We start from the raw sequence: 15,925 nt of genomic DNA, 5'->3' as shown, positions 1-15,925 counted from the left end.
AATAGAGCCTGAAGTCAGGCAAGTTGATTCCTCCAGTTCCATTCTTCTTTCTCAAGATTGCTTTGGCTATTCGAGGTTTTTTGTGTTTCCATACAAATTGTGAAATTATTTGTTCTAGTTCTTCACAGTAAATAATTTTATATGTGTTACTCTTTCAACTTACCTCAAAGATATGATTGATTTCAGAGTTTCAGCTCACCTGGAGAATGGAGGACCTTTTCTCCCACCAGGTTTAGTCATCTTTAACACCGATAGAATCATCCTGTCCCATAGCATTGTAAACAAGGGTTAAAGGATGAACTGTTACAAATTTTACAGTGTATCATTTAACACTTAACAATATTCACTTCCCAATAGTACCATTCATCAGTGTATTTTATAAACCTTTTCTCCAGCTACCATGCTTTTCTGCTTGTTCTTGGGTAAATGTTCTGCTTCTTAAAGCACACTGATTGCTGTTTTTCATTGAAAAAGCATTATTTATTCAATATCTATACATCAGGCATTGCCAGAGTATAGGGTTTTTCAAATTAGATTTCATGGGTAGATGTGCTTTGAATCTTGCTGTTTAATACTAAAATATTTTAACCCATGAATATACAAATACTAATATACAATTACATATATGCTTCAAAATATATTTATTATAAATAACCAGCTATAAATAAGAGTTTCTTGGTGAAAACACAGTTAAACCAGGGCGGGCTCAGTGGAAAGGAATTAGCAATCTTCTTGTAACCATGTACTTCCTGCATTTACCAAGAAATGATTAGGCAGGTAGTGGTACATGAAAAGTCGCAGTTGAGTCAGGGACAATTTGTACTGAGTTTTTCGCTTCTCCCTATTCAGTAAGCATTAACTTAAGCATGATGTTTTGAGCCCTACATTCACTTGTTCTGGACACAAGATAGGGAATGAAGCCTGTTTAGATTATGTGTGCAAAATAGTGGTTAATTATAGTCCAGAGATAACAGGCTTTGAATTCATAGAGGCAAAGGAAAAGAAAATGAGAGGTCATCATTGCAGAGCGTACACCACGGCAGAGCTGTGGGCTTATAGGAAGCACTGCGTATACTTCAATTACAGCACTAATCACAGAGGATCCACCAAAGTGTGGGCTTGTGTTATTCATTTTTATTTTCCCAGGACTGGAACATAGCTAGGCACTCTATAAATGTTTTTTGCATGCATGAAAAAGGTCTGTTTCAAAGGAACAGGGTGATTTATACTTGTAGTGGGGATGAGAATTAAACTTGACCATAGGGGGGATTTAGAAGTGATATTTGTAACTTAGGTGAAAAAAATCACCCATCATAGGACAGTACGCTTCTGTTCCCCAAGCTCATTTTTTACAGGCAACATATGGCAAGGGCCAAGGCTTTTGCTGATATTTTGCCGGAAACATTGAGTTAAACTCTGTAATTAGCTTTCTTTTGTTTAGCTATCATGATGTAGGGTGAGCAGCTGGTTCTAATTATGAAACAGTCTATTAACTTCAAGTATTAAGTCCTCACCTAAAGTTTTACTCTACATTAGCATGCATGCATAGATTGATTTGGCTTTTCTGCCATTTAAAAAGTCTTTCAAGCATAAGCTTTTTTCAAGAAGCTTAAAAGTTCTTTTCAGACATTAATTGTAAAGCATTCAAGAAAAGAATGAAAATTGTGTGTATATGCAGGTGACTTTTTTCACCTCACAAGACAGGACATAAGCAGTTTTATAATCAAGAAAGTGAAATGATATACATTTGTATTCAGACAGCAATGATTTTTATATAAAGTGTATAAATATAAACACTGAAGGTGAGAAAAGGGTAACAAGCTCTAAGAAAGTATTACCTATTGGGGAGCCAAAATTTGTGACATATTATTAATACTGTTGCTGCTCAGATTTATTGCATTAAGAAAACCTTTGAAGCATCTGAAAATTCATAGAGCTCCACCTTTAACTTGATGGCATCTCTGAATTTATTTTGTATCATTTTTAAAATATAGTTTTGGGACATGTATTGATTCTTTGTGGTATCACACAAGGTACTGTGAAGAAAGATCTCTTGACCTTGATGGAACAATTTTAAAGACTTGGAGCCTGCATATTTTTTAATGGTTTGCAATTTAATTCCCTAACAGAAATTAAACACCCTATGACTATTTTCATAAAGGTTCAAATCTAAAACAAAGTAGAATTGATCAAGATGGAAATATTTAAAAGCAATTATTTGTCTTACTGACTCTCAACACTTTGTAGGTTTATAGGTCCCTCTAAGTATCTGATGAAGGATATGACCCCTTCTACCAGAAAAATATTCATGCATACATCCATTTTAAATTGCATATAAAACAAATGTATATTCAGTTTCCTGGAATTCTGGTATAGGACCCCTGATTCATTGAGAAACTGTTAGGTGCTCTGTACAGTGAGGGCTGCCTGGCATATAACAGAATGGCATAATCTGTGCTCTCAGAGCTTCCAGTCCCATTGGGGTGGAATCAGCATGCCCCCAAGACGCAGTTCGGTAATAGTGCCCTTCCCATCCTCTTTGACTCAGGAGCAGCAGTTCCTGCCCAGCATTGCACCCTCCACAGAGGAATCCTGCAGGTTAGTAAATGCCCACTTCAGCAAGGGGCCAAGGAAGGTCAAGTCTGCCTTCTGTAGTCATGTGGTATTGGAGGACTTATTCACCTCTCTGAGCTTTGCTGTCTTGTCAAAGTGGAGATACTAATTCTCCATTTCAGGGTTACTATGGACATCAGCTCTGTTAGTCTTGAGAGAGTGCTGTGCAAATGGTGATGCTGGAAAGTTATATCTCCTTTTCTTGGGAGAATTAGTAAAAGAGATTTCAAGGATTTCAACTACACAGCATGTTACTCTGAATTGAGGGTCACAGATTCTTCATTTTGATTATCTGGGTATTACTTTAAATCCTCTCACTTGGAATAAACATGTCAAAATTACTTTAAAATATATTGCACACCAAATCAAGGACAGAAATGGTCTTTGTAAAAATAATATTGCATGTATACTTACTATTGTATTATGATTGGTTACTTCAATAAAGAAAATCTTAGATGGAGCTATGCCTTTTAAATTGGGTTGAGGCAAGAGGAAGAGCCCGTAATGGTGCCCCTGTCAACACGAATGAAAACAAAGGGAGAAGAGGCACAGCTTGCTGCAGAGAGAGGCACAGTCCCATGAAAAGTCACCTGAACTGTGCTGCAGGCCTGATGACCTTACCGACAGTGTGATCCTATGGCTGTGATTATTCACACAAAAACAACCCGGTTATCTCAAACCTGTGGAACCAGAATCCTCAGGAAATGGAGTATTCGGATTGTTTCATTTTTTTCCTTAGCTAGGAATGAATCCAAAAGATTTAATCATAAAAGTGTTGTTGACTCCTATCAGTGCAATGAAAACAACTCAATTGTTGTTAATGATTCCCTTGTATAGTCAAGGCTGTACCTAGAGTACACCTTGTGGTTTGTGTGGGGGTTCTAATACTTAATGTCCACATGTACTTGTTTCTGGTAATTTTCCTCTTTTCAAACTGTGTGGTATAAGCATATCTACTCTTAAGTATTTAAGGGTTCTAATTAGAACGTTCGATGAGCATCTTCTCCGTTATAGCCATGTGCTATTTGCTATGGAAATAGAACACAGTCCCACACTCAATATATTTATATATATAAAGATAATAAAAACATTGTGTTGACAATGCTTTTGAAAGGGGTGAGGTCTTCCAATTAAAATAAGAGCTAAAAGAAAAACATTTACAAATTAAAGCTCAGCTTTTGATTGAACTTGTCATTAAAAGGAAGTTCCCTTCAATTAGATATTCATTTTTCTTTCACTAAGCTTTTTGCCTAAGGGTATGAGAAAAGTAGCATTCATTTACTTTCAAAATACATTTTCAGGGATCTTTAGGGAGAGAAGTTATATAAATCAAAAAAATTTATATAAAGTCTCTGTTCAAGATTCCATGAACTGGGTTTCTGGGGAATTAAATATACTTCTGAGCCAACTTTCATAGAAGGAGCTAGCCATGCAAATTCTGGAAACCATAGAAATAATTTAACACTAGATATAAATGAATAGAATAGATTGTTTACCTGGGCTATTGCAGATAGGAAACCAAAGCTCAGATAGGGAAGGGACTGGTAGTATGCTGGTCCCATAGGTTGCAGATCACTCCCTTCATGAGTGGTCCCAACAGTTTCGAAGAAAAGACTTGTTTCGAAAAATACTGATTTGAGCATCTAAATTTGGGGAATTAAGTAAAGAACATTCACAATGAAAAGGTCTCTGTAAAGAAAGGTGCACCGTTGTTTTCCTGAGACCACGCACATGATGTTGAGAAATAATCCATCAACTATCATTGTGGTGTAGTCTGAACTCCTGAATAGCTGGCTATGTGTGGGTTGGGGCAGTCACCATGACGACAAGTTTGTCTTAAAATAGCCATTTAACTAACTTATCATTGGAACAGTGTGCTATGGGAAAGGAGTGATCTCTCAGGATCACTAGGGTTTTCTTACAGCTCTTCTGTTCTTGGCTGCTCCAGCCCTGTTCAGTCTGTAACCGCAGTTGCTAAGACACATGCCACAACCTTTACAGAGAAATGGAGTAACTCACCGGGCAGAACGTGCTTCAAATCTTACAAAAGGAGATAGCAAAAGAAGGGTGAATCTGGGAAATATGAAAAACACAATTGATTTTCTGGGGCTTACCACTAAACAAAAGTACAATAAGACTCTTAATGGCTACTTCTAAAGTTTGAAAATGAGGGAGAAAAAATTTTCAAAAGGCTGAATATCAGGTGAACATTGGATGTTCTGATGACTTTTCTAAACAACAATCTTCTTGCTCTTTCAGTTTGCACAACACTGAATGAGTGGCCAGTGCGCTTGTGTTCTCTGATACAGTGTCCTGCTTCTTGTGGAAGTTTATGTGCTGGTCTTTAGCAACTGAATGTTTGTAGATTCCCAATGACTCTGGCAAATGTTTCAGACAGAGTTGAGATTGTTGGAAACACTCTTTTCTCAGGAATTTATGTTAATGGACAAAATTCGCAGTTTTATTAAGGTAGCCTGTCACTAAAAATACCCCTATCATGTTTGATCACTGTATGTTAAAAATATATTTGAAGTATTTTTAAATTCTGAATAGTAGTAGTAGTAATGATAGCTAACTTTTGCTGTGCAGTTACCTATATACCACCCATGTTTTAAGCACTTTATGAGGCTAACTCAGTGCTACTCAGCTAGAATGTGTTTGGTTAATTTTACTTTCCTATTTAATTAACCAAATCTCTTTACTGATTTGAGTTTCAGATAGTTTTTTCCCATCTCTAACATAAGACATGGATTTTTATGTAATTTTAAGGTGATTATCATTTCCTCTAAGTGTTTTGAGTATCAATACCACTTTGATAAAAGAACAAAGTGGAAGAAAAGTGGAAAAGGACAGGTTGGTCAAACACGAAACACTTACTTAAGACAGACCATTACAGTAAATATTAATTTGTGATAAATAGGACTGCCTCAAAAAAATTCTTTTAAAATGATTAGGTAAGCCACAAAACTGGGAGAAAATATTCATAACACATATCTGACAAAGAACTTAGACCCAGATTAAAGAACCACTGCAAATTAAAATAGGCAAAACAGTTGAACACACTGTTCACAAAAGTTATGTGAATGACCAAATAAGCACATGAAGAGGTGGGAAACACCTTTAGGCATCAGGGAAATGCAATTGAGGTACGAGTCTCACCCATTAGAATGACTAAAATACAAATGACTGACAATAACAAATGTTGGTGAGGATGTGGAGCAACTGGAACTCTCCTGCTTAGCTGGCAGGGGTACAAAGGGATGTGCTTGTTAAAACTTTCCCATGCAGTTAGATATGAAGTTATACTCAGCACTTCTTGGTATTCACCTAAGAAAGAGAGAAACTTAAGTCCAAGATTTGTACAAAAATGTTCATAGTACTCTTACTGTATAAAAACTCCAAACTGGAAATAATGCAAATATTTGTCAAAAAGCAAATGGACACATCAGTGTACAGGCATGTGATAAAATACTTATTCTTCAGTAAAAGGAACAGCTACTGAATTGATAACACAGATGAATCTCCTAGGCACAGGGAAGTGCACAGGATTTGATTGTATGAACCTCTAGAGCAGACAAAACAAATTACAGAATGAAAAGTCAAAATAGTGTTTACCTCTTAGGGCTGGGGTGAGCTATCTAATGGAGTAGGGTTTCATGGTGTAGCCACTAGTGAATGTCAGCTGAGACTTTACACTTTATTTCTGTAATTTGTTTTTGTTTACATTTTTTGAAATTCTGTGCACCAAGATCAGAGAGCCCTTTATAAGAATTAAGTCATATGCTGATTTATAGCCTAAATTATTAAAATTCCACTAGGTGCATCACCATTACTTGTATCAGCTGCAGTACTGATGAGTGCCTTACCTCCTGTCAATATCAGAGTCACTGAATTTATATTTTATTCGGAGTAGGGCAGAATATTTTATGGATGAAATACAGACTTGGACAAATGCCGATCCATGTACTCTTTGTTGTGGTGGAGTTCATTTAAACCAAACCAGTTCTATAAGGACCCAATGTTGTATGATTATTACTTCAGAGACCACAGTGTTGTTATAAATTAAGTGACCAGGACTTTTCTTTTTCTTGAAGGTGTACAAGGGAGAAGAAGCCACATTCCAAATCTCAGGCCTCCAGACCAACACAGACTATCGGTTCCGCGTGTGTGCGTGTCGTCGCTGTTTAGACACCTCTCAGGAGCTAAGCGGAGCTTTCAGTCCCTCTGCGGCTTTTGTACTACAACGAAGTGAGGTCATGCTTACAGGGGACATGGGGAGCTTAGATGATCCCAAAATGAAGAGCATGATGCCTACTGATGAACAGTTTGCAGCCCTCATTGTGGTTGGCTTTGCAACTTTATCCATTTTATTTGCCTTTATATTACAGTACTTCTTAATGAAGTAAACAAACCCAACAAAACTAGAGGTATGAATTTAATTAATGCTACACATTTTAATATACACATTTATTCAGATACTCCCTTTTTTAAGCCCTTTTGTTCTTTGATTTATATACTTATTTTACAGATTTAGCTAGGAAAAAAATATCAGTGTTTTGGTGCACCTTTTTGAAATGCAAAACTAGGAAGAGGTTAAACTGGATTTAAAAAAAAAAAAGAAGCAGCAAACCAGATACCAAAAGCTAGCTTATGTTTTCTTTTAAAATTTTCAGATTTGCCTTTATTCTGTCTTCACTGATGTCTTTTGCAAGCCTTTGATTTTTTTTTTCCGTGTTACAGTTTAGTAATTTATATTCACCGTTCACTTCTTATGTCTTGATCATCTGTATCTGTGAACATGAATCACAGCGTGTGTACTTACAGGGCTAGGATTTCGGCATTGTCAGAGTATTACCACACAAAAACCACCACATAACGGAAGATATGTTCACTCAGATAAGGCTGCCCTAAACAACCATGTTGTCACTCAGTTATTTAACTGTTTAGCTCATCGAAATCAAAATGTGTACTTTAATCTAAAATGTTTTAATAATCTGTATTTCTTATGATTTTAACACTATGAGCTGCCTGTCTAAGAAATCAAGTAACCAAAATGCACCTATAAATTATGGAGCATTGTAGATTTTACCACGTCAATTCATAGCAGTAACTTTTCGAGGGCATTGTGCAATAGTTAGTTGTTTCCTTGTTCAGCTATTTTAAAAGCTGCTTTAACTTGTTTGTCTTTGTATATAACTACTTCTAATCACTAGAGTTATTATATTCTGTTATGTTTGACCAGAATTATATGACGAGAACTGGTGACAGTTTAGTGCCTCTGCCCATTGTCCATGATTTACACTAATTGTGAGCAGTCTCCTTATATGTCAGCTCATTATTTTTGAAAGATTTGCCTTTAGGCTGTTCTTTGAGGTATCAATGAAGTGATTGAATTTCAATTCCTTAATTCAGTGCACATAATACTAATCTAACAGCAAATGAAAATTAAAACCCAATAAATTTGTAGTTCCTAATTTTGGGGGTTGACTTGGCTATGTGTGGAGAGGGAATGGTATTAGCTGGTAATAAACACAGGGTGTTTGGGGGTCAAGGAGCCTAGATTCTCTCCCTGGATCTGTCACTAACTTGCTGCGCGACCTGAACACGTCACTTTACCTCTCTGTGCCTCAGTTTTCCCATGCATTAAAAATAAAAAATAAAATGGGGATTCTAATGTTTGTAAGTGCTTTGAGATCCTCGATCAACAGGTGCTATTGGAGTGCAAAGTGTTACTCTTGCATGTTTATTTTGATTCATGAGATTGTCAATTTTAACCCAAAGTCATTGGATTATGTATATGAAGTCCATAATGTTTGCGTACCTCAGGGACATTTAAGAGTTGGAGGTGCAAATATATTCCAAAAGGGTGCAACAGACACAGTGTATCCCCCTGCTTCTGTTTTTGTATATTTTTGCTACTTGGTTTTTCTTGATCATAGCTATTTTGTGCTTGGTCTATGTTGTCTTAAAATGCAGTATCCTGTACTAGCTTATAATATTCCCATACCAAAGTCATGGGGAAACCAACATTATTTTGTTTTTGGTTTATTTATACTATATTCTGCATACAGTACTTTAAATGCCAATTACAGTGCAATCTTTATTTATTGTAAAATTTTTAAAATGTACTTATGTACTAATTTTCCCTTGTAGCATGTTATTTTTTTTGTATTTTATACTTTTGTAATTTTAGGTCAGTCTTGTTCCTTGGCAACATCTGTAGTATTATCATTCTTCTGACATTTTCTTGTGTTTTTAAAGATAAAGAGCATCTAGTGCATTAAATGCCAAAAAAAAATCCATTATCAGTGATTGAAACGTTTACATGTACCCGAGAAAAACATAATCATCTCTTTAAAGAAAGTGCTAAGATCAATGAATTATTCTGTGTACCTACACTGTGATGTAGTAAGTACTAGAAAGTTCTGTATTTTGTTATTGACTAGAATAACTAGTTTAATTAGCCTTGCAAACTGATAGCATCAAGGTAAATATATGTTTGCCAAAGTTTCTGGCCTTCCAAAACTCACTCCACTATTAAATGTGCATCACAATCCACTATAACAAACAACTGCATCTGCATTTTCGGAAACAATCTCATGCCTTTGGGGAGAAGGCTTTTTTTTCTTTTTTAAACAATGAAGAGTCAACTGAGTACAAGAACCTTGTCTGCAGGAGAAAAATAAAATCCCTTTTTGGAAACACTTCAGAACTGCTGCTATAAAGAAATTCTCAGAATTGGTTGGAATTTTTTTTTTTAATGAAATAGTACTTAAAGATCAAATATTCATAGCAATTTTGGCTTAGAGATTTTCATACTATCTAACCACCAGAAAGCTGAAGTGTGTGAAACACTAGCTGACAAGCACTTTATTTTATTGCTCTCCATTGTTGACTGTTCGTTATAATTCCTCAGTCAAAAAGTTATCACACTATCTGGCACTATTTTATATTACAAATATTATGTATATGTGATATTGATATATACCTATATATTGCCATTACACATGAACAATAAAATAAAGTGTCATGTTAACCTTCTCTCTTTGCCCTTTTGCAATATGTAGGAACGAGTGAGTGGCTTTCTGATGCTCTGTATGTCAAACTCCTCTCTGGCACAAGAAATTCCAGTCATGTGAAGCAAAATTCCCTTTGTCCTCAAATTGTTTGAAAAGAAAACTTTTTTAAAAGGTTTTTTGCATATTATCTGCCTTGTTCTTATCAACTTGAAATGTTGGCATTTTCTAACCATGTTTTGTTGGCTACAGTAATTCAGTATTCCTGTCAAATTTGAAAAGTGCCCTAATTGAATGTGTTTGAATGTTATCCTTGCACAATTCTTTAAATTGAAAGACAAAATGTTTTACCTCACTGTTGGACATACATTCCAAGCTTTTCAACTTTGGGAGAAAAAAAAAATAATCATGTTTTCCTGTATTGTAAATTTTAGACTATTTCATATACATTGTATTAAAACTGCCATATCAATTTTAATGTATAGATTTTGCAAATACTATGCTATATGTAATACCTAACTGTATCTGTAGTGTATATGTAATATATTTATGCCCAATAAATGTTTTAATTCTTTCTGACTTAAGTAGGGTTCTTCTGCCATGAATAGGATTGCTTTTGTTGTTAACTTTTTAAAAACTTAAACCACATCCCAGAAGTTGTAAATTCAGATGCCTTTAGAGGCCAGGCAGGTGGCATAGTGCAGGGAGCTTGGTTTGCCATCTAAAGGGGTGGCTGCTACCCTGCTCCTGGTTGGGGCCCTGCAGGTCTGCCACCCACAAACATGTAGGCTAGTTTTTTCAAAAGAGGCTGCAAGTCCGGGTCTCCCTAAATGGGCCAACTAACATGCGGTTGCGGACAAGGCCCATGGGCAGCCAGTTCTTTTCAGAGTCTGTGTAGATAAAGTACAGTTTTATTCTAATGTATTATCCATATGCCAAACTCAGGAGCCCAGGTTTGCCTCTTCACTTCGCACCTGGGATGCTCCTTCTCTGTGACAGACTCGCACAGTTCTGACCTCCCCGTTCCCTCGTCCAGGTCCCATTTAGCAACAACAACAGCAATAAAGTATAGTGTTCCTGGTATAGTCACGATCTCATCATGATGTTTAGATTGTTTTGCTAGGAATCCCTACTATCTTTTTTCCCCCAAGGGAAAAATGATTGGGGAAACTGACTGTTTATAACTCAAAGCTCTCTTTCTAAAAGAATGCTGATAATCATTCTTTTAGGTAAAAATGCCAAGTTGAACACATCAGGCTTTGCATGCTCCTTACACCCCACTCCTGAAAATATACTAAAGGGTTTTTTTTTTAAGTCATAACTTCTCTCAACACTGAAGAGTGGGAAAGAATTGTTAACATGAGAATTTTGAAAACCCGACCAAAGAAAGCTGAATTCTCATTTACCAGGGAAGAGAATGAACACCAACTCAGTTTACGTGCCGAATTCACTGAAGGCTCAAAAACTGACAGACAGTTTCCCTTTAAAGTAATGGTAAAGAGGGATGGGAGCCTAAAATAGTATTGGTGAAAAGCTGTTAACAATGCCACTATAAAAAATAACGTCTGTTTTCAGCCAGACAGCTGCTCCTCCATTTTTGCAGAAACCAAAAGTTTATCCCCAAGAGAATATAAAATAAGCCCTGGACTTGGAGAATGTTATTCTTACCTGAAGATGAAGTGGTTCAGTTCCACCCTTCAGTGGTAATTCTAAGCCTTGGCTACACAGTAATACGACCTGGGCAGCTTTTCAAAATCCCTATGTCAGACCCTACACCAATAAAATGAGTATTTTTGGAATATCCTACACCAATAAAATGAGTATTCTGGAATATCAATGTTTTTTAAATCTCCCCAGATGATTGCATTGTACAGCCAAGATCAAGAACCACTATCCTAAGGTGAAACTCAGGCAGCAATCTTCTCAGCTTTTTAGTCCTCTGGCTTAACCAAAGGTAACCTGACATCTGATGAAAGCTGCTAACGTGAAAAGTCCAAAGCTAGCAACTTGGAAGAATCTGAGGCTAAGGGAGAAGAAGCTTCAGAAAACTATCATAGCCCCAAAGAGATGAGAAAAGACAAGTCATCGTTACACTAAAAGTAGGATGCTGTGGAAGAACATGGGAGGAACATGGAAACATTCTTGGAAATTAGCAACTCAAGTAGAAGGATTGGAAAATGGAATTGAAAATAATCCCAAAACAAAGCAGGAAAGTAAAAAGACAAGTACATCAGGATCAGACCAGGATATTCAATAGCCAAATGGCAATCCACTCCAGTACTATTACCTGGAAAATTCCATGGACAGAGGAGCCTGATAGGTTACAGTCCATGGGGTCGCAAAGAGTCGGACATGACTGAGCGACCTCACTTTCCTTTCCAGAAAGAAGAGGAAATGTAGAGGGGGAAATCAAACACATGGGTTTCCAGAGTGGAAGCACACAAGGGTGCTCAACACAATAGATAAAACAGGGCCCGTGCCAAATCACACCATCTTGAAATTTCTAAACAATAGGACCCAGAGAAGCTCCCCAACACATGGATAAACTGGTCGCACGGGAGGATAAGAAGTCAGGGTAGCTTTATACTTATTAGTGGCAACACCAGAAGCAAGGAATCAGTGAAGCAAGTATGTCAAGATTTTGAAAGAAAAAGATTTCCCACCTGCTTACTCTCAGTCAAGGGTAAAGCATCATGAAGACATTTTTAGAAATTAGAGCTCTCACACTTTGGCCTCCCAAGTACCCTTTCTTAGGAAGCTACCAGGGAATACGCTCTCCTGTGTGTGCTTAGTCACTCAGTCGTGTCCAACTCTATGACCCCATGGACCGTCGTTCACCAGGCTCTTCTGTCCATGGGATTCCCCTGGCAAGAATACTGGAATAAGTAGCCATTCCCTCCTTCAGGGGATCTTCCCAATGCAGGGATCCAACCCACATCTCCTGTATTGCAGGCAGATTCTTTACCATCAGAGCCACCAGGCATGCCACATGCTTCCTGTGTGATATGAGTGGATGCACCAAGAAAGATGCATCTGTGGGATTCCACCTTCAATGCTCTTCACACAGGTCAGCAGTTGGCTCTCTGGCCCTTTGCCTCAAAAAAATTTATGCAACTCTCACTTTATCCCTTCCCTATCCACAGTCATGATGGATGCATAAACACACACTTCTCTCAACAGAAGAACTGCAAAATGGTCCTTTTCAACACTTGACCTTGGGCTAATTAAAACAATTAGGGAATTCCCTGGTGGCCCAGTGGTTAAGACTCTGTGCTTCCACTACAGAGGGCATGGGTTCAATCCCTGGTGGGGAAATAAAGACCATGCATGCTGTGTGGCATGGCAAAAAACCCAACTAACAGTTAAATCTGTACCAGCACAGGTGCCCTCTGGGTGGTATCTAAAAAGAAGTTCCCGCCTCCACCACTAGACTCTCCAGTTCAGTTGCTCAGTCATAACTGACTCTTTGCAACCCCATGAATTGTAGCATGCCAGGCCTCCCTGTGCATCAACAACTCCCAGAGTTCACTCAGACTCATGTCCATCAAGTTGGTGATGGCATCCAGCCATCTCATCCTCTGTGGTCCCCTTCTCCTCCTGCCCTCTATCCCTCCCAGCATCAGAGTCTTTTCCAATGAGTCAACTCTTCTCATGAGGTGGACAAAGTATTGGAGTTTCAGCTTTAGCATGTCCTTCCAAAGAACACCGAGAACTGATTTCCTTCAGAATGGACTGGATGGATCTCCTTGCAGTCCAAGGGACTCTCAAGAGTCTTCTCTGACAGCACAGTTCAAAAGCATCAATTCTTTGGCACTCAGCTTTCTTCACAGCCCAACTCTCACATCCATACATGACCACTGGAAAAACCATGCCTTGACTAGATGGACCTTTGTTGGCAAAGTAATGTGTCTGCTTTTGAATATGCTATCTAGGTTGGTCATAACTTTCCTTCCAAGGAGTAAGCATCTTTTAATTTCATGGCTGCAATCACCATCTACAGTGATTTTGGAGCCCCCCAAAATAAAGTCTGACACTGTCTCCACTGTTTCCCCATCTATTTGCCATGAAGTGATGGGACCAGATGCCATGATCTTAGTTTTCTGAATGTTTAGACTCTTAAGTGCCTCAAAAGCATGGGGGAGGGAATATACCCAAGACAATAAGTTCACTCAACTCTGCAGCACACAGCACATAATAGAAGCTAAAAAGAGGTTTGTTGAATTCAGTTGACTAATGTGGTCAAAAAAGTTCACATGGTAGTGATAAAGAGCAATAAGATACTGCTCCAGTCATCTTCAGTCATGGTGTGTTATTTTGTGTACAGTATTTTAGTTCCTTTTAAAATTGTAGTCAATAAAGAAAATGTAGAAATTGCACACAAAACACTGAAATTCCAGATTCCACTGAGGTATGAGAGATCTGGCAACTTGAAGTCTTATTCTGGAATGATGGTTATCAACAGGAATTGACAGCAGCTGTCCATGTAGGCTGGCATTTGCTCTGCACTTGACCACCTTTACCCTTAAATCCCCAGCATGGATATGGATGATGACACCTCCTCTAATAAAAGAAAAATGCCTGGCTTTGTTTCAATCAACAGTGAGAAAACAGGTTGGGGGTTGGGAGGTCAAGACTTCCAAGAATGATGGAGTGAGGATATCTGTAAATCTGCTTTCCAAACAAGCGGCAAAAACACTGGCAAAAAAAAAATGGCCAAAGTTTTCTGAAAACTTTTTCAAAGCTTGAGAAATTAACCAAATGCTTGTAACAATCTGAATGTTGGTAAGAACAGCAGGTTCTGTGGTATTTAACTCAACCTATACCTCTACCCAGACCACTCAGCTGTGTCCAGCTCTGCAACCCCAGGGACTGTTGCTCACCAGGCTCCTGTCCATGGGATTCTTCAGGCAAGAATACTGGAATGGGTTGCCATTTCCTTTTCCAGGGGCTCTTCTTGACTCAGGAATTGAACTCTTCTCCTTCACCTCCTGCATTAGCAGGTAGATTCTTTACCACTGTGCCACCTGGGAAGCCCAACCAAATGCTTATAACAATCTGAACATTGGTAGGAAGAGCAGGTGTTGTGGTATTTAACTCAATCTAACACCCAAAAATATGTCCTCATTATAGGGGACTGGAATACAAAAGTAGGAAGTCAAGAAACACCTAGGGTAACAGGCAAATTTGGTTTTGGAATACGGAATGAAGCAGGGCAAAGGCTAATGGAGTTTTGACAAGAGAACGCACTAGTCATAGCAAACACTCGCTTCCAACAACACAAGAGAAAACTCTACACGTGGACATCACCAGATGGTCAACACCGAAATCAGATTGATTATATTCTTTGAAGCCAAAGATGAAGAAGCTCTATACAGTAAGCAAAAACAAGACCAGGAGCTGACTGTGGCTCAGATCATGAACTCCTTATTGCCAAATTCAGACTCAAATTGAAGAAAGCAGGGAAAACCACTAGACCATTCAGGTATGACCTAAATCAAATCCCTTATGATTATACAGTGGAAGTGAGAAATAGATTCAAGGGACTAGATCTGATAGACAGAGTGCCTGATGAACTATAGATGGAGGTTCATGACACTGTACAGGAGACAGGGATCAAGATCATCCCTATGGAAAAGAAATGCAAAAAAGTGAAATGGCTGTCTGGGGAGGCCTTACAAATAGCTGTAAAAAGAAGAGAAGTGAAAAGCAAAGGAGAAAAGGAAAGATATAAGCATCTGAATGCAGAGTTCCAAAGAATAGCAAGGAGAGATAAGAAAGCCTTCCTCAGTGATCAATGCAAAGAAATAAAGGAAAACAATAGAATGGAAAAGACTAGAGATCTCTTCAAGACAATTAGAGATACCAAGGGAACATTTCATGCAAAGATGGGCTCGATAAGGACAGAAATGGTATGGACCTAACAGAAGCAGAAGATGTTAAGAAGAGGTGGCAAGAATACATGGAAGAACTGTACAAAAAAGATCTTCATAAAAAAAAAAAATCACGATGGTGTGATCACTCACCTAGAGACAGGCATCCTGGAATGGGAAGTCAAGTGGGCCTTAGAAAGCATCACTATGAACAAAGCTAGTGGAGGTGATGGAATTCCAGTTGAGCTATTTCAAATCCTGAAAGATGATGCCGTGAAAGTGCTGCCCTCAATATGCCAGCAAATTTGAAAAACTCAGCAGTGGCCACAGGACTGGAAAAGGTCAGTTTTCATTCCAATCCCAGAGAAAGGCAATGCCAAAGAATGCTCTGCTCTACTACTACTACTACTACTGCACTATTGCACT

The 15,925-nt window shown here is 38.1% G+C and overlaps 1 protein-coding gene across 4 annotated transcripts in view; it reads left to right on the top strand.

Annotated features, from left to right (window-relative positions):
• The window catches only part of FNDC3B (fibronectin type III domain containing 3B), a 356,699-nt gene extending 346,491 nt beyond the window's left edge, over positions 1 to 10,208 (top strand). For all 4 annotated transcript variants that reach the window (XM_018047697.1, XM_018047701.1, XM_018047711.1 and 1 more), the window contains exon 26: positions 6,708 to 10,208. In XM_018047697.1, coding sequence (XP_017903186.1) covers positions 6,708 to 7,019 — 312 coding nt within the window. In that variant the 3' untranslated portion in view covers positions 7,020 to 10,208. The remainder of the gene's footprint in view (positions 1 to 6,707) is intronic.

This window comes from Capra hircus, chromosome 1 (assembly GCF_001704415.2).
Source record: "Capra hircus breed San Clemente chromosome 1, ASM170441v1, whole genome shotgun sequence".
Lineage (NCBI taxonomy): Eukaryota > Metazoa > Chordata > Mammalia > Artiodactyla > Bovidae > Capra > Capra hircus.
This window is presented reverse-complemented; position numbering and strand designations above follow the sequence as displayed.